This window comes from Eurypyga helias, unplaced genomic scaffold (genome assembly GCF_000690775.1).
Source record: "Eurypyga helias isolate BGI_N326 unplaced genomic scaffold, ASM69077v1 scaffold31480, whole genome shotgun sequence".
Lineage (NCBI taxonomy): Eukaryota > Metazoa > Chordata > Aves > Eurypygiformes > Eurypygidae > Eurypyga > Eurypyga helias.
In genome coordinates, this window is record NW_010228176.1 from 3390 (window position 1) to 29218 (window position 25829).

The 25829-nt window shown below is 44.7% G+C and overlaps 1 protein-coding gene across 1 annotated transcript in view; it reads right to left on the minus strand.

Annotated features, from left to right (window-relative positions):
- Nucleotides 1–5283: 5283 nt before the first annotated feature.
- DOCK3 (dedicator of cytokinesis 3) overlaps nucleotides 5284–25829 on the minus strand; it is a gene marked incomplete at its 5' end in the record, with an annotated part of 55516 nt that continues 34970 nt past the window's right edge. The window contains 12 exons of the mRNA XM_010158707.1: nucleotides 5284–6186; nucleotides 6694–6776; nucleotides 10858–10945; nucleotides 11633–11751; nucleotides 17306–17453; nucleotides 17943–18078; nucleotides 19475–19596; nucleotides 21024–21140; nucleotides 22608–22691; nucleotides 23686–23865; nucleotides 24327–24413; nucleotides 24812–24978. Coding sequence (XP_010157009.1) covers nucleotides 5680–6186; nucleotides 6694–6776; nucleotides 10858–10945; nucleotides 11633–11751; nucleotides 17306–17453; nucleotides 17943–18078; nucleotides 19475–19596; nucleotides 21024–21140; nucleotides 22608–22691; nucleotides 23686–23865; nucleotides 24327–24413; nucleotides 24812–24978 — 1838 coding nt within the window. The remainder of the gene's footprint in view (nucleotides 6187–6693; nucleotides 6777–10857; nucleotides 10946–11632; nucleotides 11752–17305; nucleotides 17454–17942; nucleotides 18079–19474; nucleotides 19597–21023; nucleotides 21141–22607; nucleotides 22692–23685; nucleotides 23866–24326; nucleotides 24414–24811; nucleotides 24979–25829) is intronic.

A 25829-nucleotide genomic window follows, 5' to 3' on the forward strand; every position in this document is an offset into this window, starting at 1 on the left:
CAGCTGTCGGAGTGGCCGGAAGGTGCCAGTCCGCCAGGACAGTGCAGCGTGTTCTCTGCGGGTGGAGGTGAAACCGGGTTAGTTTGGGGGGCCAGCGTACCGCCGTACTGCTGGGAGCCAATGCTGGGGAGAGGCTAACGTGCAGCAGCACTGCTATCCCAAATTTGGGTTTAATTTATGTGGGATTGGTAGTAAAGCCTGTCAAAAGGCAGAAGTGGTATGTGTCATAACAGTGAAGAGCTGACCTGTAGCTGGAGCTCTGGGCATGGGGCGTCACTGTAGTGTGTGCATATACAACCTTCTGAACACCGTGTCTCTGGGTCTGTGGTTTGTTAAGAGCCTACAAATAGAGGCCTATTTATGCAGCGGTGTAGAGGGCTGAACCTTTACTGGCTAGGTTATAGTCCCTTCTAGAGGACTGTATGAGAGGAATTTCTCCTCTTACCAGCTTTATAACAAAACTCACGCTGTGTTGCAGTGTCATATATTGAAGCTTTCTTATTTAGCTAAGGAGAGGTATTTGAGCAGGGTGTTTAGATTGCAATCTGACCAGTGTGGCCTTAGCTTAAACCAAGTATTTGACTTGCACTGAAAAAATGGTTCTGTTGGTTTTAACGGAAGGTAGGTAATTTCTTAACTCTCGTTGGAAGCTGAGGGATTCACACATTATGCTTCTTATACCCTGTACTTGGTTAATAAAAGCTTTTTTGCTGAATAAAAAAAAAATACTTGCTTAACTAAGATTTGGCAAGTTGAGCTAGGAACAGGCTCAAAGGGTCTGGTTTATACAGGTGTTTCTCAGGTGCCGGGTGAACACTTCAGCTAAGCCTCATTTTGTTATTTTAGATGCACTTTGAAGTACCTTGTTACAGTTTCTTTCTTCTCCATGTTTGTATGTGGTATGTACTTAAGGAAAAGGGTGGCTTGGTAGTATGGGCACCCCAGGGGCAGCTTATTATTATATTTTACTGCTGGATGTCTGCTGGGACAAGTTTCATAAATTTTTTTTTTTGGTTTGTCAAGACAGGATGGGAGAAATGGGTTACTTTTGCTGTCTCCTGCACCTTGACCTGGTTTATCACCCATTAACAGCAGGTATCTTTGAGGTGACTGACATGTGGTAGTTGCTCTAGCTCTTAATTCCCAAATCCTGTGTTCCTTCAATTCTTAATTGCCATCCTTTCACACCTGCTCTTTTTAAAGTGATTAGTATTTAAATACTTAGCATTAACAAATGATATCACTGCCAAAATGTTTAGCTATTGCAATAAAAAAAAGTGATGAGGTGTCACTCATCAAATAGCAATCTGTGCAGTGGGGTACGTATCCGAGGAAGCGATCACTGATTCAGGTGGGGTTTGAAAATACTGGCTCAAAACTGTGTATTACAGCTTGTGATAGGCAAGCAGGTGCCTGGGGCTGTTGCGCGCGTCGTAAAACCTCCCTGACCAGACCAGCCAGTGGGTACGCTTCAAGAACACGCAGAAGCAGTCCCCTCACCACACAGCAGCCACAGGGTCCTTTTGGTTGCCCCCCCCATTCTCCTCATTCACACAACAGTGGGAAGCAATGGCTGTTCCCGCGTTCTGCGCCGACATCCGGAGCAGCCTGAGGATAACCCTGTCTGAGGACAGCAATTAACATAACAGCTGTAGCGTTTTAATCGCAGGTATTAATCTTTAATTCCACATCACAGCAGTCGAGTGAATGGGTAAGGGAAAGAAACCCCAAACAAACGGCAGATATTTACATCTAAAATTCACACCACTTATTTGTTGGTTCTGGAAACATGCTATCACAATATATACAATGAAGTACCTTTAGGACACTTGTACAAATTATTTTTTTCCTTTTAAATCTGATTTCCATTATAGATAAGATAGCTGTTTTCATTTTAAACATGAATACACAAAAGAGAAGTGGTTAGAGGTTTTTGCCTTTTTTAAATAAGCACAGAATGCCAGAGGTTAAAAACACATTTACAGGGCAGAATACCAGTCAGACATCACAATCTATACATTTTTTGCTCAATTTCCTGTACAAATACACAGCATTCAAATGGGGGTATTTACAAAGAAGCATGATCAGAGGAAATTTTAAATATCACATAATTTGTTTCCCAAAGGCTTTTGCTCTCTCCAGCCTCCCCAGTTTTGGCTGATTCTCCCACAGAAGGGATATGCAATATCCCTTACCTAAAAAAGGGTAAGTAGCTAAAAAGCAAATAGAGGAAGAAGTCAGAGAAGACTCTCAGTCTCGCACACGGTAATAAACCCAACCCAAACCACCGAAAAAAATAATTGTAGGAGTCAGGGAAATAGTTTTAATTGCTTTTCTTGTACTACTGTAGTTCCTTCTCAATTTTTGTTTCAGGTGGGGCCAGCAGGTACCCTGACAATGGAGAGATTTGTAGCAGAACTCCAGCAATTTTCTCAGGAACGCACATGCTGTTGTGTCACGCAGAGAAAACCCAACGAAGGCAAGTATGCGTTAAGTTTGAATTAGAGTTAAGTACAGAATGACAGGTCCTCTTCAAAACATCCTGTTGCTGTGGTTTGTACAAGGAATCTTCAAATCCTCCTGGGCAAGCGCAACAGCTGTTGTTGCTTCCACCAGCTCCAGGACTGAGCTTGATGCTGGAGCTGTACTATGCTCTAAGACACCCCACCCTACAGAGGAGTATGAGCTCCAAGAAGTATTAGTTCCAACATTCACAAAATCTTAATGTTAGTAAGTCATCCTGTCTTCTGCCCCCTTTTAAGGCAAGCACTGAAAGGGAGACAGAATACTTGGTAGATAGCAGAACAGTAACAGAAATTTAACTCCAGAGAGGCTTAAATTTGGCAAATTCAGCAATTTACTCCGTCCTTCTCTACGTGGCCCTGCCATAAGCTGGGGGTATTTGTATACGTTATCTGACTGACCTTCCAGCTCTTACAAATACATCGTAGTGTCAGACTCCCAGCATGGACTCACTGCCTTGTACAGGGTCTCTAATCAGAGCAGGGTGCTGTGTTTTGAGAGACTGATTAGAGCTCCAGTGGGCAGGTTTTCCAGCTGACGGGGACTTAGTTCCAGGTTAGTTGCATCCTTGTTTTGGCAAAGTTCTATTTGCAAGACCTGCTGGTTTTTGCAATAAGGAAGCTCACTAAGTCACTACATTTACCACTTCTGATTTTCCTGCCAAAAAAAAGAAAAGGGGGCAGGGGAGATGGAATCGAATACTTAGTTCTTTTAAAAATCTTAATTTGAAGAACCTCCAGTCAGCCTGGAGAATAGCGTATGTAAAAAGGTTGCGCTCGTTTCTAAGGAATTGCTTTGACTTACCTTTACCAAAACCATAATTTTCAGTTGAGTTTTCATACATGTGTTCTATACCAGAGATCCGTCTAGCTTCATTCACGTTTAGGACTGTCCTAGTATTGGAAAACTCTCCTTCCTGCTCGAGATGAAATGTCCACTATAGGCCAGGTTTTATCATCATTGTCTTAACTGTGAAGGATATAATGATTACAAGCAGCCTGTGTTATTAACAAAATAGAGGAAGCAAGAGAGACTTTGTTCCAGCCAAACAGGCCATTTAAGAAACAAATCCATAACTCAGTAGTTTTGCATGGGCTAGAGCTTGAGAAAGAAAAGAAACAAATCCCCTTAAAGTCCCCTTCATCCAACCACTGAGTCCAGACTTTGCACAGACAGACCATCGTCAGGAGAGTGCAGAAGCAACATAGCCTGCCCAGTCACTGTATTCAGAGGTAGTGCTAAAGGTGACCTGTAAAACACTTGGAATATCCCTTTTTGCTTCTTTATGCTGTTTGTAGCATGAGAAACCGAGTGCTTAGGGCAAGAGTTGAGTGCTGTTCCTGTTTCTGACACTCATGCAGATGGCGGAGGTCAGTCTCTTACCTGAATGTGCTTCAGATCTTTCAGTGGTAAGGAAGAGGGTGGTCTGTTACCACCCTCTGAGGTGTGCTTTGCCAGCCACCGGTGGAAAGGGTTACAAGGCAGGCTAAAACGCGTGTGGGCATGGCAGGGGGAAGGAGCATTGCTTGTTTATCTAAAACATCAAGTATTTGATACTCTCTTAATTGAAACTTTCTTGAAAAACCGTGAAAATAGGAATAAAAAATTTCTTACTGTTCTTTTCAAACAACAGATCTTGGCTCTAATACCCACAGGATTTTTTTCTCTGGGTTTGCCATGTACTGAACTAAGCAAATACGGATTAAAAGGCTTGTTTTGTGTTCACAGACTTGTACTGCCTTCACCTCTGCATAGTTCTCTGTCTTGGGTTTGGTTGGTTGGTTTGTTTTTTAATTAAAGTTCTTCAACCCTTTCTGGAGCTGGTCAGTTTAAAAAAAAAAACCATCAGGGAGGGAGGCTCTAGCGCTGCCTGAAGAGAAAAGAAATCAACCTTCCAGAAGAGAGAAGCTCTTAAATCTTCTTTATATATTCTAAAGAAGCAAAAGAGGAACCACACATTTCATCTTTACAGGTTGCCTTTAAGATCCCCGATGCCGGGGCGTACACTATATACTGGGCAGTTCTTGGACCTCAGTGTGCTCTGTCTCCTGCGAGAGATGGAGAGTCTGTCTGCACACCCGCTGCCGTGGGGTTTTTGGGAGGGACTGAGGGCATTACGCGATAAACAGGGAATGAATCTCAGCTCGTGGGCGATGGAAGTGGATAAGAATTGTGATGTTCAGCCCTGAGGCAAGGATTATTGGATATGATGCATTTAAGCCACCTCTTCTTCACTAGCTGGCTCATCAGCCAGCTGTGGCTTGAAAAAATTTGGTTGTGTGTTTTTTTTTTTTCCTTTTTTTAAACTGGAATAGAAATGCTGGTGTCAACAGCCTGCCCAGAGTTGGGCACGGGAAAGGCCTACGACCAGGTTGCAGCTCCAGTGGCTACTAACCCCCTCTCATCCTGTAGCACAGATGACTAGCGTATGATTCCAATGAGAAAGCACGTGGGTTTAGCCAGTGAAAGCAAAAGTTAAGAAATCAAACAGTACATAAAAAACAAAGGAGGCAGAGTTTGTTGGAAATGCTATCTTGGAAATCAGTGCATCAGCACTGGTTAGATTGCCTCAGCACCTATGAACCAATGCAGGGAGATCACTGCACAGATATGTACAATCCTGCTCTCAAAAGAGCCAATTTCTTCTTAGAATTGCCATCTTTCCACTGCCTGCAGCTCATGCACCCTCCAGCCTGACAGTTCATAGAATCCCTGATTTCAGCAATGAGCCTTCACTTCTGTACAGCTAAGAAGTATGTCCCTAGTGCAACTGCTTCTACTCATGTGCGTCTCAGAACGGGGAGGAAAGCAGTTTCAAAAGCAACTTGCCACATTCCCCCTTTTTTCCCCCTCTCCGCTTAAAATCGTGTTTTTCGGCTTCTGCACGTCTCCATGGCTCGTGTGCCATACGATGTGGTTAAGAAACTGCAGAAGGAATAAACTGTCCACTGCACGGAAAGTTAAAAAACGTAACGGAAAGGCGTAAAAAGAACTTAAAAAGGAAAGCAGCAACCTCCCATGCTGGCCCAATTCCTTTTGTGGGCTCCAGACACAAACTTGCGGCAGTAGAAGATCGGTTTGCTGTTCTCCGAGTCCGTCTCTCTCCTTTGTAGTCAGACCCGGAATGACGATGCATGCTGCTTACCAGGAGGTGTCCTACTGCTCACTGATGCCATGCTCCCACGCTACCCTGGCCTGCTCTTCCTTTCCGCTGCTCACCGGCTGCGACACTTTACGATGCAGCGGGCGGTGTTTGTCATCATCTTCAATTATCAGCCCCTCCTCGTTCTCCATGTTTGGCAGCCGGGAGTGGTAAGGTTTGGGGGGTAGAGCAGGAGGGTCCATGGTGTCCTGAGGAATGACTCCCGATGGAGCAGAGTGGCTTCGGCATGGCTGGGATTTGAGCGACTCTAGGACATCAGGCTCAGAGAGACTGTACCTGACAGGGAGGTAGGGTGTCTCTAGATCTTCGTCAGTGTTCCAGGCCTGGCTGGGGACAGAATCCATGGTGTCTGTGCGAGGAGGTGGTTCAGAAGAATGTCCAAAGTTACTCTCGCTCAAGGAAGAGACACCACTGCTGGCGCTGCCGGATAAAGTGGAGTTACTTCCATCTAGGCCAGACTGCGGACTGGTGGGCGACGCAGGGATAGGATGAAGAGGGGACTGTTGGGAGAAAAACAAAACCAGGTTAAAAGTGACAAAGGAGGCAACGCTGCATCGTGTGTCGTTCTGTACTTCAGCTTTTGACAGGGATGTTAACCACAGCACGGTTCCACCTGTGCTCAGGTGCTGGGAACGGCAACCAGCATTGGTTTACACGTGCACTCCCCCCACTCCTAGGGACGTCTCTCTTGTGGGCAGACAGCGCACTCAGCACAGGTAGAGCTGTTAAGGGTTAACCGTAGTTGAGGTGATCGTCAGGGTGCCTGAAATCACAGCATGTGACGCGCAGAAGGGAAGCGCCTACAGGAATTTGTTTCTCTAGAATTCCACTCTAGGGCAGGTTACAAGCTTTCAGTGGATTGTCTCTTCTGTAAGTTACGAGCATGTTACAAATGGTGTTTCTGTATATAAAAGCTGCTTGGTGGGAGTGGAGGAGGGGGCGTTCCTTCTGGAACCTGTTATTTTCCTTCGGCATCCCTCTCTGTTCTCCTGCCACTTCCTTTTTACCTTGCGCAACGTCCGTGCGGGCAGTGCCGGAGGAGCATCGCTGAGCTGGTGATGGAAGGCATCAAAGTGCAGCGAGTAGTGTCCTGGAACGAGAGAAGGGTCAGAAACATGGGCTTGTGCTGCCTCACTGCAGCGGGAGAGCTGGGGTTTTGCACTCTGTCACGCCAGGTAACAGCTCCAAACCTGGTAACTCCATTCTGGTAGATACTGCGGAGTGCATCTGTCACATCGCAGAATGCTAACGAGAAGTACAATGATGGATTTACACACCCCCTCCCCTTTTATCAGGATCTCATGGCAAGGCAACAGGCTCGTGAGCAACGAACATATGAAGTTTCATTTTATAGATTTGTAACCTTAAAGAACTGCTGAAGGTGGTCACTGGCAAGAAGTCAGGCCAAGCTTCAGCACTCACACACCTAACTCCAGTTCCAAAATAGACACAAGTCTGTATAAGGACTGTAAAAATTTGCAAGATTTGGGATGGGGGGAGGGAAAAAAAATTCAAAACTTTGTCCAGTGCTAACCTAGCAGACCAGGAAAGACTTTAGGTTTTGTTTCTGGTTGTTTTTACAGGGGGAGAAAAAAAGGCTAAGGTCAGCTTTCAGGTGGTGCTGACTTATCTGTGCATGACTGCAGGCACTGTGCAGCAGGCCCGCTGGGCATTTCCTTACCATGGGGCAGGCTTCGGGGAGGTACTGGTGGGGCCAAGATGCTCCCAACGTGGGCAGACAGGAATGGCAGGGCCTCTCTGGTTCCGCTGTCTAGGCTCCAGCTACTGGGCGCTGCTGGCACCGCTGAAGGATTGAAACAGATTGGTCTTGGGTAACGTAACAGGGAGCGCCTGGGGCCAGGACGACTGGCTTTCTGGTGTGCTCTTTAGCAGGAAAGCGGCAGATTCCAGGGATTTGGTGAACGGTAGGATTGCAGGCGTACAGAGATGTCATCTAGTCTACAGTGTGTTAAGTTCAGAGGTTGCTTTGTTAAGGAAGTGAGAGTTAGTGTCGTAGCGTTAGTCTGCCCCTCTCCCCTCCATAACCCTCTGGGCTCATTTCTAGCAACTGTGACGAGCGTCAGGACCCTGCTAGGTTTTGTTTTGCAAAGCAGTAAGTAAAGATGAAGTCTCACGGACGGAACGGCAGCTAGATCTCCGCAGTGAGCCGTTCTGCTTGGTGCTAAGTGATGACAGAAGGGAACATGTGGCAGAACCCGTGAAACACAGGAAGGCCTGTTGTTGCACCGCAGTGCCTCAGTGAAGGCCGAAGATGGGACGTGAGTGAAATCACACCTCGGTCCGTTACAAAAGAGATCATGACTGGAAGGCCCCAGTCTACTAAGCTGCAGAGTTTGTAAACCATTTTCATGACAGAATATTTAAAGGCAGCAGTTTGGACTCCCTGTGTCACCTGAAGAGATCAAGCCTTTGTTGGTCAGGAAGAACAAACAGTATGATCTTTGTGACTTTGCTTTTTCACAGAAACAGAAAGAAGCAGCTTTCATCATGAACGTTTTTCAAGGTCTTGAGAATTCTGTCAACCTTAAACATTATTAGCAAAGCACCTTCTTTTCTTCCAAACACACTGCTGAGACTTGATTCATTCGGAGAAGATAGGCAGGCAATAAGTGTATGTTTAGTGAAAAGCAAATAAGCAATTTCTTCAGATTCACAAAGAAAAGAAAAAAGGCAAAGTAATTCCGTGAGCCTGCCAGAGAAAACTGAGATAAAAATAGCATTTTTCAATCTTCAGTTTGGAAAATGGAAGCCTAGAGAAATAAACATGGAGTTTGACATCTGAAGAGGATTTCTTCTTAATTAAAATGCCTGCAGCCAGTTTTGGTGCGTTTCTTTTCTCAAATGACTTTGAAAGGGTGTTTTTGTTTTGTTTTCTTCTCCCTTAGTTCATGAGTTAGCATGAACACAGGCTGCTCAAGACTTAAAACTCCCTAAAGTAAAAAAGATCACAAAGTGACATCTTCATAAAATGGAGCAAAACCCATGAAAGTAAGTGTTGTTTTTAAAGAGACACCCTCTAAACTGAGGAAGGCATACAAAGAAGATATAAAGAATCATGACAGAGAACAAGTTCAAATGGAGAGATGCATCTCGGCGCAGGCAGTTCAGGTGAAGTTCCTGAGCCCCCTGCTCACACTGTACACACCCCAGAGCGCTCCACTTTGCGCTGCTGCAGTTGGGGTCAAAAGGCTGAGCAGAGGGACAAGGCGCGCACAGTGCCAGCCACGCTAGTCTCTTGCAGCGAACCAGCACCACGTGAATGGGACTAGAACAAAACCTCATTTGCCTGGCCTGCAAAACAGTTGTTGTGTGGTTTTTAAAAACACTGAGATGCAGCAGGAGAATGTGCAGATGGTGCATGGTACCCCAGTGCACAATCCATTTCTACGTTCTCCATCCTCCCTCATTCACGGCCTTTGGGGCATTTAGGAGTGCTGGAAATCATCCTGAGGTCAGACGACTTTTGAGAGTAGCTGCTACCTCTTCAACCCAGTGGAGGGTTCCTTCAACTTCAGGGAGGAACCTACCCAGGGAGCTCTTAGAGCTCTGCCCTAGCCCATCTCTCTCTCCAGAACAGTGTTCAGTGGCTTGGTGGCCACGTTTAATTAGCAGGGAAGCTGCACTTGAACCACTCTGCTGTGGGTGCCTGATGTCACCGAGAATTACTGAGCAGGGCTTCTGGCATGGCAAGGAAGGGGGTGGCTGAATTCACGGGCCGTGACTGCTAATGGACACCAGGGCAGACAGCATCCCGACTTATGAAGAACGATGCAGGTTCAAGGGCTGCAAAAACACCTGTACCTGCAGCTACGGTACCAGCCAGGCTGAAGAGCCGGGATTCCCATCACCCCAGCCCCCAGGAACAGTTACTGAACATCATCTGTGGCTCAGTTGGGTCTCTGGAAGGATTCTGTCTTTGATCCCTTCTCTTCACCCTGCACACTACACTCTTGCATAATGTTGCCCACAAATACAAATTCAAGTATTTTTCCTACACGGGTATAAATATATATCCATCTTCCTTTTGCAGATCTTCTCCCCTGTCCTATAAAGATCTCGCCACCTCTGTGATACGTCCGGTTCAAACTACCATGGCTAAGCTGGAGCTTTTAACCCCTCGGGCCCTATCTTCACTCTCTGCTGTCACTACTCGTTACTGTCAGCATGTGACCATTCTGCCATTTGTTTAGAGCCGTACTCTGGCTTTCTGTTTCAGTCTGGGCCGCTCTCGCTGCGTCACACTGCTGAAGGAGTGTATTCTGATCTATTACAAACTCTAAAATAAAATTTGGATATTTTTTCCCCCAGAAAGATAGAGTTCAGCTCAGGCACAGCGACTGAAACAAAAATACTAGGAAGAGCCTCATGGAGTGCGTTAAGTCAGTCAGACTAGAGCATTCTGATGGTCTTTCCTGGCCTTAAAAACCTTTGAAGAGGCCATTTGTCCCAGCCACACACGACTCTTGCTTGCTTAGGCAGCTCCTTGTCTCACATTTTGACTCATTAATTTTGCCCATTTCTGCTTTTTCAAAATGCTGCCTTTCAGATCACCTTTTAAGCCCATCGCTTTGCCCATGGCACCCCTTTCGCGAGCTCCTCCTTTTCTCTTACAACAAACAAACTCTTTCTCTCCTGTCATGTTTTCTTTTCTGCAGGGACTTCTGCCTGGTTTTTTCCAAAGCAGCGAGTTAAAAACGCATACGTTCCTAATGATAAACTTAAACAAATGGGAAACTACCTCCGAGAGGGATTACAAGGAAAGGTAATACTCTGAACAATAAATGCATATTCAAAAAAGTACTATATCTCATTATTTAAACATACGGTCCCAATCTCGCGCTCTGCTTTCCGATAACTTCCCATTTGCTGCTTTGGAAGCTTTGCGCGACAAAGGCTGAGGATTTGTTTCACTAACAAAATGCTAAACTTGGAAGCTTTCGGAAATTGAGAGGTTTGTGCAAGTCCACCCTTCTGTGAACGATCTGAAAGGACTGTAGGTTGGCAGAAGGCCCAGTTAGTTAGCCTGTTAATTAAAATATGTGAGAGAATGCACTCTGCCAGGAAACGCAGAAGCCCGTTTGTTACGTGCTGTAGCATGAGCAGAGTAGCAGGAGTAGAAAGCATGCGTTGCCGCCTCGGAAGACGAGTACCTTTCTCAGCCACGGACAGGTTGGGATCGCTGCAAGGTTTGCATGGGCCGATCATTTGCTGGATCAAGGCGCGCTGGAAATTCGGAGGCTACGGGAGAAGAAAAGTTAGCTCAAAAAAGTGAAGAAAAAGAAAGTTACAGAACAGCTGCTGCAGAGCCCTAGGGCTTTCTGTTTGCCTTTTTTTAAGCAAAGAAAGTTTTTTAACTAAGAAATTCCTGGGAACCTTAGGCTGTGCCTGCACTAGCAAGTCCTGCAGTGCAACAGCAGTGGTTCTCCAGAGCGTAACAGAGCTGAGGACCCACAATTGGCGTTGCTTGTGTTCTCTGCACACCTCATATCAGTGTCTTATTTCATCCTACTGCAGTTTTTGATTCTTCTGGAAATCACCATAAGCTATTTAGAACTGACTTAAGAGGCTGGACTGCAGCACGGCCATGGTTCTAGAAAAATGAGTAACTGAAATAGTGCGACTCCTTGCAGTGGACCGGGGCTCACAGGATGAAGCTGGGAGGTAGGGAGAGCCCGTTCTCACAGCGCGTATCCGCAGTTCTAGCAGTCACTCCAGTTTATTTCACTTGACTCCCAAAGTGGGTGGCTCTGGGGCCGGCGGTGTGTGTGTGATTAATAGGAAAAGTTCTGCCTTGCCTCTGAAAATGACCTTAAGTTGTTGTGCTTCCAAAAACAGAAAGGAAAGCTTTAAAGTAGTCAAAACTGGGAAAAATAAAGTCACAGTTTCAGGTGGTTAAAGTGACATAAACAAAATTAGATCTGCTACCTGTCCGTTTTCCATGATAGCTGCGGGATACATGGCACTGCTAGGTCGGTCCCGATGGGCTGGCAGCAACATCATCATCTCCCGAGAGTGGCGGTACTTATCTGGTAGAGAGGGAGAGCCTGTAAACAAGTGAGAATAATCACGTACACGTGACAAACAACAGCCATGTCTCCGCATGCCCAGCGATCTAGTCCTCCTTTGCAATTGGTTCAGACGGATGATCTTACAGACTCCAGAAAACACGGTGCCGAGCCCACTAAGCAGCTAACTGTCGGTGGGGTGCATAGCACGAGGATGAAGTAAGAACTGGCTTGTTACGTACAAGTAAGGACGTACCAGGTAAGGTGGAGATGTACCCCTCCCTAGTTGGCTGCTGCAAAGTGCTTCCTCTTCAAACAAACGGAAAGGGGGTATGTGTGTGGCATCAGCTGTGGCTGGGCTGTGCAGTGCCTAATGCTCCCTCACCCCATACAGTATCAGTTATAGAAATGCCAAAAAAATCATGCATTTCAGGACTGAATGTGGAAAAAAGGGATAGAAGGTTGAGAGACACCGTTCAGTTAAAGCAGGAAGCTACAGGGAGCTCCTTCATTCCTCAGTTCTGGCAGAGGTAGACTGAGGTGTTGCCATTTAGTTGGCAATACCTTGGTTAGCTGCTTCTTGTTAAAGCAAAACAAAAACCAGTAAGAAACAGAATTTGCTGTAAATGTAGGTGGCACTTTGCTTATAATGCTGCTGGGCAATGTATGGTTACTACTGAGCAGGATGTTGTGCTGGGCATCTCCACAACAGGACATTTACCAATGCTTAGAGGTATATAGTAGGAATATGCCTGGCTTTGATAGTTATCTGTACGGGTGGCATTTAAATTATTGGGCTATTTCATGTAAACAGCTTCCTGGGGTGTGGAATTATTTGGGACTCGCATTCTTCAATGTGAGTGCCACACAGCAATCTGCCTTCTCATACACAGCAGCTGACAATGGATTTGCCAGAAGAATGGTTCCCATTAGTGACTTCCCAAAGTCCTGATATGACTGATACACGCATCCCTTGGGGTGCACAATACTGGTCAGGAATTGATGTTCTGAAGCTGCTGGAGTGAGTTTTAATTTGCACTGATTATCTCACTGCGTCACAAACACGCACTGAACAGATGGCAGCACACAGCGCATTACAGGGCCATGCCGGCTTGTGGGGAATACATGCCCCCTCTTGCAAACTTTCCACAACCACACACATTACCTGGACAGCACTCCAACGTATGAGCAAAGGCATTGGGGCTGGTTAATGCAGCTTTTACCCCAGCAAAAGCAAACATGCAGTTTTTGGGACCGATATTCAGCACACAGTGGAAGGAACAATGTGTCCAGCAGAATGCAGGATAAGGTCCTACAATTGCAACAGTTCCATCAGGGGTGGCAGATTCCAGATTAATCTACACCCCCACCCCAACACCAACAGCCGCTGAGTATCTGCATTCTAGTTCCGAACTCATTTTCTCCCCAGACATAAAACAGAAACGTAAGTAGACAACATTGTTTGCTCTTATATACAGCATCAGCTTGGAGAACACGGTGTTAACGCTTTATGCTGAGTCTCTTTACTCACACATCACAGATAGTCCTGTTTCTGCATGACAGATGTAAGGATGCTGAACTTGTAGGTGTGCCCAGAACCATATCGCAGCACAACCTACTCTGCACACTTTGCCCTTTTATTTGTCATCCTTTTATATCCAAGATGGAAACCACCTGTATGTGCCGTCAGTTCATATGGGATTAGAGTTGCCACAGACTTTGCGCTGCATGACCTGAAAAATCCCACGTGTATGGTGGCAAAGTCTCGTTTGGTTTGGTACCCTAAATTTGTAAATAACTAGAGCTGTGAAGAGTGTAACAGATTAAGCCAAGTATCCCAGCTGCAGACAGATTAGGTACTGCTACCTCTGAAATGTGGGCCACAAGAGCAGTGGCTGCAACTGCTGTTTTAGTAATCAGGCCTGCTGCTTTGGACAGATAGAGAGCACAGTCACCGAGGCTCCTTTCAGGGACTGGCAAAACTTAAAAAAACAAGGTTTAAAAAAAAGCTTCCAGAGCAGCCAGTGGACGTATAAAACGCTGCAGCAGGTACTGGGGCCTATTCCTTTTGGCTTGCAGCTCGGTACACTCGATGTGTGCAGCACTGTATGCACTGTTAATGGGAGAAAACAACCTAGGCTGAAGCCAGAGGTAGTTGTTCTTTTTAAATGGTGAAAGTGTTAATCCACTTGTGACAAGTATTAGTTTTAAGGAATGAAAACTGAAAATTAATGTAGTTAAATCCCAAACTCAATGAATCTTTTCTCCTGATTTGTCGTTTACATTACTGTCATGCAAACACTTCGCTCCTGCATCAAACCGTAACTTTTTGCCTTAAGTAGGAAGTTTTTAATGCAAGTACACGGGTTCTTGCCAAGTGCTAAATAAGACACTGGGACTTATTTTCTACACCTTTTACAGGGGGCTGTGTTGAGGGATGTGTAGGGATGCCTTCGGAGGTGAGTCATCGAGTGTCAAGTGGGAATCGCTTTTAGAGTGCATCGGAGGGGTTCCAATCATATTTTAAATGAAATTACTGAAAAAGCCTAACCCACTCCCAGCTCTTTCCAGGCCTTTTTTGCATTACAATTTCTGCTTAATGAACACTGGCTTACATAATCTTTTAACTCCATTAAGGTTAGAGCAGCGCCTCATGAGTCACCTCAGATGAAGCCAAAACAAACTCTGAATTTCTTATCGATCCTCCATACAAGAACAGTGTTTCTTTCCTGACAGGGGAGAAGCTACACAAGGGTGAAGCCAGGTGAAAACTGATGCGTTTGCTGATCTGAAACACAGACTAACCAGTAATGTCTGCCACTAACAAGAGAATCAGAAAATTCTTCCTGTATTCTGATTACAAGTCTGTTTAAGACTTTTGCTCTGACTTGCGTATATTGTAACTAGTGTGAGGTTTGCTGCTATCCAGTGATATGATCGAATCATTTATCTACTGTCTTGATGGCTATCTTTTAAGCAAAATGTTGGATGAATGGCTTTATTACTTTCTTTGGACAAACCAAATAATTTGCTTGTGTCACTGTTTCAAACATTAATAAAAGGGTAATTTTTTGGAAGTGGAGAATTAGCAATAGGATTGAAATTCCTGTCGGATCCTTGCTACAAATGGGCATGGGTGCTTTTGGTCACTAATGGAACTAATCGATATTATGAAGATACCCATCTCCTCAGCACAGTGCTGGTAGCTGAGCTCCAGCAAGGACTCTGCAGTTACACAGAGAAGGTGGTATAAGTATCTGGATAACAGGATAGTGGTTTTTCACCTCTACATTAACATTTGATTCAATGAGAGAAGCCTTTAAACGTCTGACACAAACCTAGAAATGGTAGATAACCGTGCTCAGGTTAAAGCCACAGGCAACAAAGATGCCAAGTTGATAAATTTAGGTGGCCTGTTCGAAATGAATCGTTGGCCTTCGTATATACTTCCTGTCTGAAAGCAGTTACTGTAGCATCGTGACTATCGTAGCAGTCTCAGCAGAAAGGCCAGGGATTGGATGGGTCATGGTGACTGAACTATCCTCTCACCTCTAGAGGTGGTCCCTCCAGGACAGAGATGAGGCACATTGGTGGGGGCAGCGTGGGGAAGCTTGCACGGCTGCCGCCCATGCTGTATCTGTTCTGTGGATAAATAGAGGGCTTCAGCCTCCAGTGTTGTCAATCCAGCACCTTTCACCAGCACTAAATTAAAAAGAATATAAATAAATACCAAAAAAAAAGAAAAAAGGATAGAGGTGCATTGGCAGAGCTGCACATGTAATGTTTGTGAAGTACCTTGCTCCAGCCAGTGATACTGGTCTCTCATTTTCACAAGCATCAAATTCACCCAGTTGAAAAACAAAGCAAAAGGAAAAATCACCAAGGAGAAAAACAAAGCTGTATTACCACAGTGGAACTTAAGTGTAAGTGCTTTATCTCGTTATGAACAACTCCATTCCAGGCAGCGGTGTCATAATAACCAGGATAGTGACTTGCACACTGTGAAACACAGAGAGCACCTGGGACTTTACTGGATGTGAAATCCCAGCATCAGTGGGTGATGTCTGAATGCTGTGCTCACCTAACTCAAACGTGAACTAGCAGAGGAGAAATGCACCACAGGCTATCAAAACACATTCGTGCGAGTGAAGAATAAAACGGATAGATAGACGAAATATTTTGCAAACTCATTACTCCTGGTTCCCTCATTTGTGGTCATTAACGCTGTTGGGTTCTCATCGCTGGGAGGTGCTGGTGGCTCATCTGCCGGCACCATACCCTTGGTAGCATTCATCACGTTGGTTTCTAAGCAACAGCAAAGAATACAGTGAAGAGGGAAGCTGGTGATGCTGTGAAGTCATCGAGCTCAGAAAGACTGGCACAGCCTGTCACTGGGCACACTGTGAAACACCATGGGCACCAAACCCCCTCAGATCCCCCAAAAGATTCAGCCTCGCATGCCAGCTGAGGCACACCCATTTAAGGAGGCCTTCCTGACATCATAGCCCTGTACTCCGTTCTATCTCCCCTTTCCCATTGCACCAGTTTTACCTGGTTACTTTGCTATTTCAATTGTTATTTTCCTCCCAGCCTTTGGTAATTAGCAAAACTATGTGCCTTTATCTGAAGCTGTTCACTTTTCACCTTCCTACGCCATCTGATCTTTCAGTTAAATCACTTCGATGCATCTGTGTCCTCACCACACCCTGTCAATTAAGATTTTACTGCAAGATTGAGCAAAAAAGCCCCAAGCTGCATTCTCTGTCCATAAGGGTATGTCCCCTGTATGGGAAAAGGGGGTAAGGTTTAATTATCAGCCTCTATCTCTGACTGTAATCCTGGATACTTCCTTCAGATGCCTGTGAAAAGACTTACAGAAATCTGTGAACCTGCAACTGAGAATCCAAAACGAGAGGAGGAAAAACTTGAAGTTACCAAAGTCAGGAGATTGCATGGAGTGGTTTTGCTGCAGCTCTGAGGTTTGGGAAGAAAATGATTAGCAACATCAAGACCAGCTACTGTAACAGCAAAGGCAACATGAGTACCCCTGGAGTCTCTTTTTACATTTTTCCTTTCTTGGAGCATTTCCCATCAGGGAAGGCCGCCTTTAACTCCAGTCCTTAACATTCCTATCAGTCAGCATTCATTGTATGCAAACGCTTTTGTGTACACACATTTCTGCTACGTCTTTTTTTGTGCCATAATTTCATTAAATGTGTAAAATGGGTTTTTTTGCCTTTGTCTTCATGATCTCTGTCTTTTAAGTACTGTACCGACAACTGTTCTTGTTCTCCTTTAGACTGCCTGCCACAATTCTGTGACAGAACAATGGAAATCGTTATGAAATTCAACTGCCTGAAACCAGCATGTATTAAAGATACACTCCAAATACTGCAGGGAAAAAAAAGATGATTAAATGCATTTCTGGAGAAAGAAAAACATCTTTTTAAGAAATAATTTTTGAAGAATCCTTTAGAGCTCCAAGAGAGGGGTGTGTTTCAGTGTGGGTGGTCTTTTACCAGTAAGTCATTAATACTGCTAGGTTTAGGGGCCGCCTGCACTTAACCCTTCATTTGGGTCCCTCCGTTCTTACCTCGAGCACTGGAAGGGGCAGAGTTAATCATCTGGGATGGTGCCGAGTGAGTAGAGCTCAGGCTTGAGGTGGAAGGGCTAGCCTGGGACGAGGATAAAACAGAGACGTCGGTGACTGAGCCTTGGTACCTGGAGTTGGGGTAAACAAGCTGCAGGAGGCAGAGAAATCATCAAGAGAACTGAGCGGATCAGTGCGTGAGATACTTCTCTGTCTCAGATCACCCAGCAGCCGCTGTCTAGGAAACAGCTTCAGTGCAGGCCACTGCCGGTCTGTGCTCGGGACTGTGGGACTCCCGTCACCCTCCCACAAACCAGGAGCGACACTGACTGCGTATGTGGAACAGGCCGGATAAAGAACTTGTCAACTAAAATCTGACTTTTGGAAAGCAACAGTATGATCTTGGAGCACAGTAGCAACTTTTCACTGTACAAAAGAGAAGATTTCTTCCCACAGTAAACCTGGCTAATTACTCTGTCACCTTTCTTGAGCAGGGTTAGATTCTATCTATACAGTTCTTTGAGAAAAACACCGCGGGAAGACGAAGCGTGTGTAGAGGTGAGCTCCTCCCGAGCATAACCCCCCAGAGCACGTTCAGCGCTGTTTCCGACCACCGCTCTGGGCCGTGCTGGAGCTGTACCTGCATGTGGTACATGTCCTCTGCAGTCTCCCCCACAGAACTGTCCGTCAGGATCACCAGGTTTCCAGTTTCGCTGGAGGTGTGGGACGACAGAGAGGAGGAGGAGTGTCGGACTGAACCAAGCAAGTTCAGTGGGCTGGAATAAAAAGAGACGGAACAAGGGCATCATTAGGGTGAAGAAGTGACAGTAAGTGACAACACAGGATGTAGGATGAATTTCAGAAGCCAAAGGCAGGTTAACACCGTGCCGTGACGCTGAGTGCATACTAGTTTTGTTTGTAACAGAACTTTGTGAAACTGCTCTTGTTTTTAATGCTGAAGTACGATGAGTGGGAGCTGCTTAAAAAAACATTCCAAAGGAAGCCAAGCACGAGACCCAGAGGTCAAAATGCAGTTTTCCATACTGCATCTCTGGGACCTCAGCAGTGCAGACGAAGGCAACTCTGTAGCTGAGAGTAAATGAATGCAGCCCAGCTGGTGTGCAGGCTGCACCCTGATCTCACTCAGTAATTTAATTTTTAATTTGAACTCTGAATCACGTACACTAATATATATTTTTGACACTACAGAATCTCCCTGGTTTGCCCTAAGAACTAAAAAAGGCATTACGAAGTGAGGAATTTTGAGGAAAAAAATTGTCTCACCCAGACGCCAACTGCCAAGCCACTGAAGTAGTGTAAAAGCTACTCAAGTAGTAAAAACAATGCCATCATCCTAGTTTCACATACTAAAGACCAAGTTTCCGCAGCTTTTCATGCCAGGCTTTAGAAACAGCTAATCTGTGTGGACCCACCACGACAAATAAACACAGACAAACAATTACGATTTCGTAACTTCGGGGACATTCCTGTCGCTGTTTTTCGTGCTGGCATGGATACGTACATTTTCAAAGAGGCAATTTCAGCTGGATACAAAAACACTGTTTTGCCCTGAAAATGCCAATTTTTATCCTCAGTCATTTTCTCAGTTTTTATAGATGAGTGTTCAGTTTAAATAAGCATCCCCATTTTCAGATGTTTCTGTGAAGGCTGAGCCATTTTTTGGTATTCTTATCACCACACCTTGGCAGCTTATCTTATATTTGGGTTCTGATTTGATCAGAATTATAAAAAACAATGATGCCAATATTTTTTGATCCATAAAAATGGGTCCATACTGAGTTGGGTTCTAAAGCAAGCATTACAGTTTTCCTTTTATGGTAGCAAGGGACCCATTTATTTGCTGTTTGCATAACAGAAGTAGGAGAAGTTGGAACGTCCAAAGGCAGACTGACGCTGCAGAGTGGCCTCTGCAGTAAGTACAGTGACAGAGAAACACCTGGAGGTATTTAGCATTTGCTGTAAATTGGATTTCTCAACTTTTTGATTCCACTCCTCAATCAAACTTTAACATTTAGCACTGAATGAAGACGAGACACTTAGGCCAAAACTCAGCCTGCTCCTGCAGCACTGTTAACCACTTCTTAGGGCCTTGACGCTTAATGCAACAGGGTGCAGAGATCCTAGACATTTCAGCAGCAGAAACCAGGGTACCTGTGTCGATGGACCATCTTTATGCTTTCTGGGCTCATAGGTCCATGCGAAACCACAACATTGCTGCGCGGTGTACTAGCGCCAGAGCAGGCCGGGCTCAGCTTATCCAAACCGGGTAACTCCTGCGAAGGAAACACATGTTAGCTAGGTTGGTCATGGGAAGTACAAGTTTTCTTCTCAGGAGAATCCTGATCTGTTTCCGTGTTCTCTAGATTTATCCTCAGTAGTTCTCTGTTTCCACAGGATAAAAAAGGATATAAAGCTTCAGTGCTTTATAACCCTATTCTCTGTTTATTTCCAATGACACTTTCTAGCCACTCTGTCAGGAACCTGGGAGGAAAATACAGGCATAGTGTGGCCCAAATTACAGCCCCCTACATTTTTAAAAAAATAAATGTGGACTCAGAAATAGAGATCTTGTCCAAACTCCCAGGAAAGGTACTGAACTCAAACTGGAAATTGTGACCTGTATGGATCTCATCTGCGTTGGAAGAGAAAGGCCCTATTTAAAAATTACGGTGCCGTTGTTGCTGGCCATCCTTGCATGGTGTTCACTCCTAAGAATGTAGGAAAAAGCTTTCACACTAGGAGCTACCTTAGAACACACATACTCCAGCTGGGAAGCGCCAACACGCATACCTCAAATAATACTTTTACATTCTAGAAGGTATCCTTCAGTTTGGTTGTGAGAGCGTTCAAGATAGCGTCTAGGTGTCCAAAAAGGTTTCACTACGGCAGGAAGAGGGGAATGCACCGCAGATTTCCACAGAAGAATTCCACACCTTCTAGTGGAAGGTGTCCCTGCCCATGGCAGGGGGGTTGGAACTAGATGATCTTTAAGGTCACTTCCAACCCAGCCCATTCTATGATTCTATGTTTCTATGATTTCTGAGACCCGCCTGGCAAAGATGCCTCAAGTACAGCTGGCAGAGAATACCAACGTACAGCGGGGCTCACACAGGAGGAAAGGCATCATTTCTGGAGGATGAGATTTGCATTTCTGGTTTGCAACAGGTGGTAAGAACCACACTCTGGAGCCAGTTCTGTCGGCAACACAGGAACTACAGACCCATAATAGTGCGTGTCCTGATCATCAGAGCTGGATGCCTAAAGTAACCAACAGCAATTTCTGACGCTGCCTATACAAAACCACTTCTGGAGGGTCTAATCCATGTCATGCTACTCCAAGCTACAGCAGTTCTTTCAAAGAACTCAACTTCTAATGCTTTATGTCAGAGTCTTTCTTCCTGTTTCACATCATCATCTGCTGTGGAAGACAGGAACTGAAAATTAAGCTTTACAATTGTTTTGTGATACAGTAAGAAAACACACAAACATTAAAAGTGCTAGCTGACATTAAAGGCTAAGTTAACAGACGTACTAGGCCTTCCTTCTTGCACAAAACCCAAGAAATCTTGGTAATTTGGCAATCCAGGAGGTTCAATCAATGCTGTATCAGCCCCGCTCTTTTTTGAACCTTACTGCAACTGATGGAAGTTTAAGCATAACTCTGAACAATCCAAAATGGGGAAAACGGCTGTCAGCTTACATGGTACAGACTGGAGCGCATCATCTGGAACTGGTCTATCAGTTTCTTATGCAGGGGACGCATTTCTGGGTGTACAAACTTCTCATGGACTGCCAGACCGACTCCCAGGACGTGTACCTGTTAAAACATCCATCACAAACTTAAATAAATCGTGTCTAAGAGAGAGAACAGAGGCCTGTCCTGCCGTTCTGTCAACGTGCAAGGAAGTACTGTGCAACGTGCCACTGTTCGTTTACAAGACTGCTGCTAATTAAGCAAGCCTAGGAGAGACCTGGCAAGCTCATATTACTTCACCAAGTAGAATCATAGAATCACAGAACGGTTTGGGTTGGAAAGGACCTTAAAGATCATCTAGTTCCAACCCCCCTGCCATGGGCAGGGACACCTTCCACTAGACCAGGTTGCTCAAAGCCACATCCAGCCTGGCCTTGAAGACATCCAGGGATGGGGCATCCACAGCTTCTCTGGGCAACCGGTTCCAGTGCCTCACCACCCTCTCTGTGAAGGGTGGTGAAAGTACTTTAAGTGTGAGACAAAGAGTTTTGTCATGTTGGATTACTTCTGTTGAGATAACGGCAAAAAAATAGCAGATTGATGCTCTCTCCAGAGTGAGCTGCATTACGTCCTCACACAGATAATTTATTGTGACAAAGAAAATTCCTTCCACCCCCTGTCAGGTCAGGGGTCAGAGCTGCCAACAGAGATTTCTAGCAGGGGTTTCTGGTAACTGAGCTGGACAGTGGCAGTGTGGCATCCATAGGCACTCCCCCTTTTGCTCAGTATTTATTTTTAAAGGTCACTTTTTCAGAGGTCAAACGTACAATATTAGTGACTGAATGAGATTATATAAGCTCTCAGATCAAAGAAAATAGTACTGATAGCAGGCTTAAGACGTATATAATTCCCTACATGATCCAAAGTCTGTACAAACAACAACTAATTAATCTTCAAACATCCTCTTGAGGATTGAAGGGAGATAAGCATTATCTTTATTTTACAGATGGGAAATCTGTAATGCAGTTAAGTGATTTGTTGAAGAAAGAGGCCTAGCAGCTCTGTTCAGGCTTGGACACATGGTGTAATGGGGTATATCTTGCCAAACTTCCAGTTAAGAGGGATACGATCTTCTCATTTCACTCCATCAAAGCATCCAGCTAGCTTTATCTACCAAGGTGGTTCATGGAGACACTAAGGAAGAATAAAACTGCAGATAATATAAATAGCATTAGGTTTTCCTATGTAGCTCTGCCAGTTTAACCTCAAGCCTGACCTGGCCTCTCCTGACTGATTATCTTGGAAATTTACTGGGAAAATGTAATTCAGAATGCCAAAAATGAACAGCAGGCTTGAAACATGGCAAGCTGTCTATTGGCTAATATAGAGACAACAAAATTAATGTGCTTTTAGCTGAGCTTCACCTCACGTCCCATAAGGTGAATGGCTTGTTCGTAAACTCCTTGGCCAGGTCCCCCTCAACCAAAATTCGTTGCTTCTGAATGAATCTGTTGGACCTGGTATGTTTATGCTGACTGCTGATGAATCCAGACACCAAAGCAATGTTCTTTCGCATCTGAAAACCAGTACCTGTTCCTGCATGAGTTCCTTGAGCTGCGTGATCTTCTCTGCGTCTCCAGGGTGCTTTGTGATATAATCTTTATCAAAAAAGGCCTGTAGAAAAAAAAATTAAAAAAAAATAAAGCAAGCCTTCTCTTTAGTGGAAGATATTTCATCGTTACTTGGTGTCAAAGGATGAGAGGAAAAGGTCCAAAAAAATTCTTAGGAAAACTAAATATATTAAGCTCAGTTTTACTCCTTTTAGCACTCTGGGATCCAGGTGAAGCTGCAGCACAGTTTTGGCAACCTTGATGATTCCATCAAATCATTAACCTGACCAAGTTTCCCCACGTGATAGTGATGAGCAGTTCCACTAAGCCCCATATCATCCAGTTATTGGAATTTTATATTGTTTCCTTAACATAACTGCCTAAAGTTAAAGGAACTGAGTGATTAAAGTGATAACTAATGTAAAGCATGACGAGCGCTCCTTTCACAGCTCTGTAGGGAAGAATGTCCCACACCCCTGGACCGCTGCTACCTTTTTCCAGTATTTCACCCTAAACCTTTTGCAATGCAGAATTTAAGTATCAGCTTGCCCAAGATTATGCCACATAGCGTACTGCCTATACGATCATTTTAGGGTTACAGCGAGTCTCAAATTCGGCTAGAGAGATGATGGCTGAGTGGCACAAATCAGCAGCTTTCTCTGATGACAGGCCCAGTCAGTCTCGATCACCAGGCGTCCCACTGCCGCTACTGCAAAATGGATTTGTAGTGTAAGCAGTGTCTAAAAAACCCTCTGCTTCACTCGTTCGCTTGCCAAGTGAGGATTTCCAAGCAAGCCAAGTTTCCTTTCTTGAGAAACCCCAGTCAACTGTACCTACTTCACTGTGATATCCCAACTCCACCTTTCCGTCCCCCTGTTGACGTGTGGCTACCCCAGCACCGATCCAGAATAACCAAGTGGGGGGCAGGGGGGTTAACCTCATATTCAGATAATGTACATGGAAGATTCTTATCTTATTTAGTCAGACTTTCTTTGAAACAGAAATGGAAATAACGTTGAAAAACTCTGGTACAAATTCAGCAGCAGAGCGTGGCTTACCTCCTGGTATCGTGCAATTCCCCCATTAACAGCTGCATCAATCACTCCATTCAGACACATGCTGAGAAGATTAATGTTGCCATGCATTTGTTTATGTTGGTACTGGCTTATCAGCGTTCTCAGCTCCTGGTTTTTGTTCTCAACCACTTGAATGGCATTTTCCAAAGGACTTACTTCAACCTCAAAGGCAATAAAATAATACTTTAATGCTAGGGACACTTCACTGAGCTTTATTATCTTCCTTGTAATGCAATGATACTCTAGGATTGCTCAATAATCTTAGTTTTTACTGCTTTGTAGAAAATTTGCTACATTAACAAACTTCCCTGTTGGCAATGCTGTATTTCAGCTCACTGACTTGCCGTAACTTCTTTTCTGTATACTGAAGACATGGCAACAGGGCCATTATTCCATCTTTTTGGCACTCTCTCCATTATACTATCATGTTCCCTCACATAATTCCCCTGGTTACACTCAGCAATTATTTAGACGAAGTGGTAGAAAAAGGACATACTTAATCACTGGTAAACTTCATCATTTTAAGCCTGCAAGATTTCAGCAAACTGAACTTTAAGTTGCCTGCCCCTTGTGCTCAGTAACTCATAATTTCAAACCCCAGTCAGAGGAACTATGAATGTTACCAGTTCTCTTCGCTCCACTTCAAACCAACGAGAGATCCCAGGCAGACTGTGAGTCAAGGTCAGAGTGGTACGTTCAATCCACAAGCTCTGCAAAGAGTAATTGAGGATGTGAGGTACTCAGTGAATCACCATCACATCATCCGCACTCTTACTCCAGGTGCCAAGGGGGTAAAGTTCAGAAGGAATATATTAACCTCCTGAGCATTAACTTTCTTTGCACGTCTCAGGCTGAGAGTCACTTGAAGAACAAAGCCAGGATTCAGTACGCTCTAAAGCAACACATTCAACATTGCCATTAATTTTTAAAGGTTCACCACCAATTCTGTCATGGGAACCAAGGTAACAGAGGTGTGTAACCACCAGATCAACAGTTACTTGTCTGAGTTACTATGGTATACTTGAAAGGCTCTATCAGCATGAAATAATATGGCAGTATTTGCCTTGAAGAGATTAACACTTAAACGCTGCTTATTTGCTACTTCTACCTTAAATTCGTTGTCCTTGTCCTTTGGGCCTTTGTGGAAAGGCCTGTCGTAGCGGAACTTCCGGATATTGTTGACTCGGTAAAAGCTTTTTATGCGATCGGGCACGCGGTCCATTTGCAGCACATCTATATTGTCTGGGATGGGAGTCACTGCATAGATCTGTAAATCTGTACGGTATGCGGTCAAAGAAAGCCACAGGACATGAGACAGGGAAGCTCTTTGTTGTGGAAAGAAACAGGATGGCGAATTCACAAAGTCACGCTCCTCTCTGCTTTCCAGCACTTCCTTTACAAGTCAGACTAGAACTACTAGGAGAGTGCACAGAGTTATAGCACCTCAAAATCAAGATTATCCAAAGATACCTGAGGATGCAGAGAGTATGTAATCCAAAATATCTATAGCAAGCGAAATACCCAGTTCCTCTTGGTTTTTATTAGAGCTTACTAGTTTTTATTAGCGCTGGGTGCCTCACTCGTACAGGCACATCAGTACATGTACTGATCTTGATGTATTTAGGTACCTAAATATCTAAGGTTTCCCTTTCATAAATTTCACCTTAGATACTGCAGCTTTGTCTACAAGTGCAAGTTTTCCTAATTTCATTAGTCTGAAGTCCAGTTTAACTGAACTGGTTTAATGTCAGTGTTACAGACAACCAAAATGGTCACAGAGACCACCCCTCTGTCCATGCACATATCAGCGTTATACTGCAAAAAGGAGCAAAAAGCACCTGTTACCAAAGACAGGTGGGAAGCACCAACTCATTTCAGAAGATTTTACCTGCCGACAGCGTCCTTATGGTTAAAGTCCTGGGCAGTACCTTTGCTGCTGTCACACAAGCCAAACGCTGGTGTTCTCATGCCTGAAATCTCCGCAAGTCTCTGCAGACCCACCAACCGTTACACGGGTCAGCCCTTACACGTATACAGCACTGTACTGGTTGCACCAGAGCACCGCACAGATTACCGACGAGAAGAACGAAATTCGAGGCCTTAGGTATAAAAGAGTTCATCAGGTT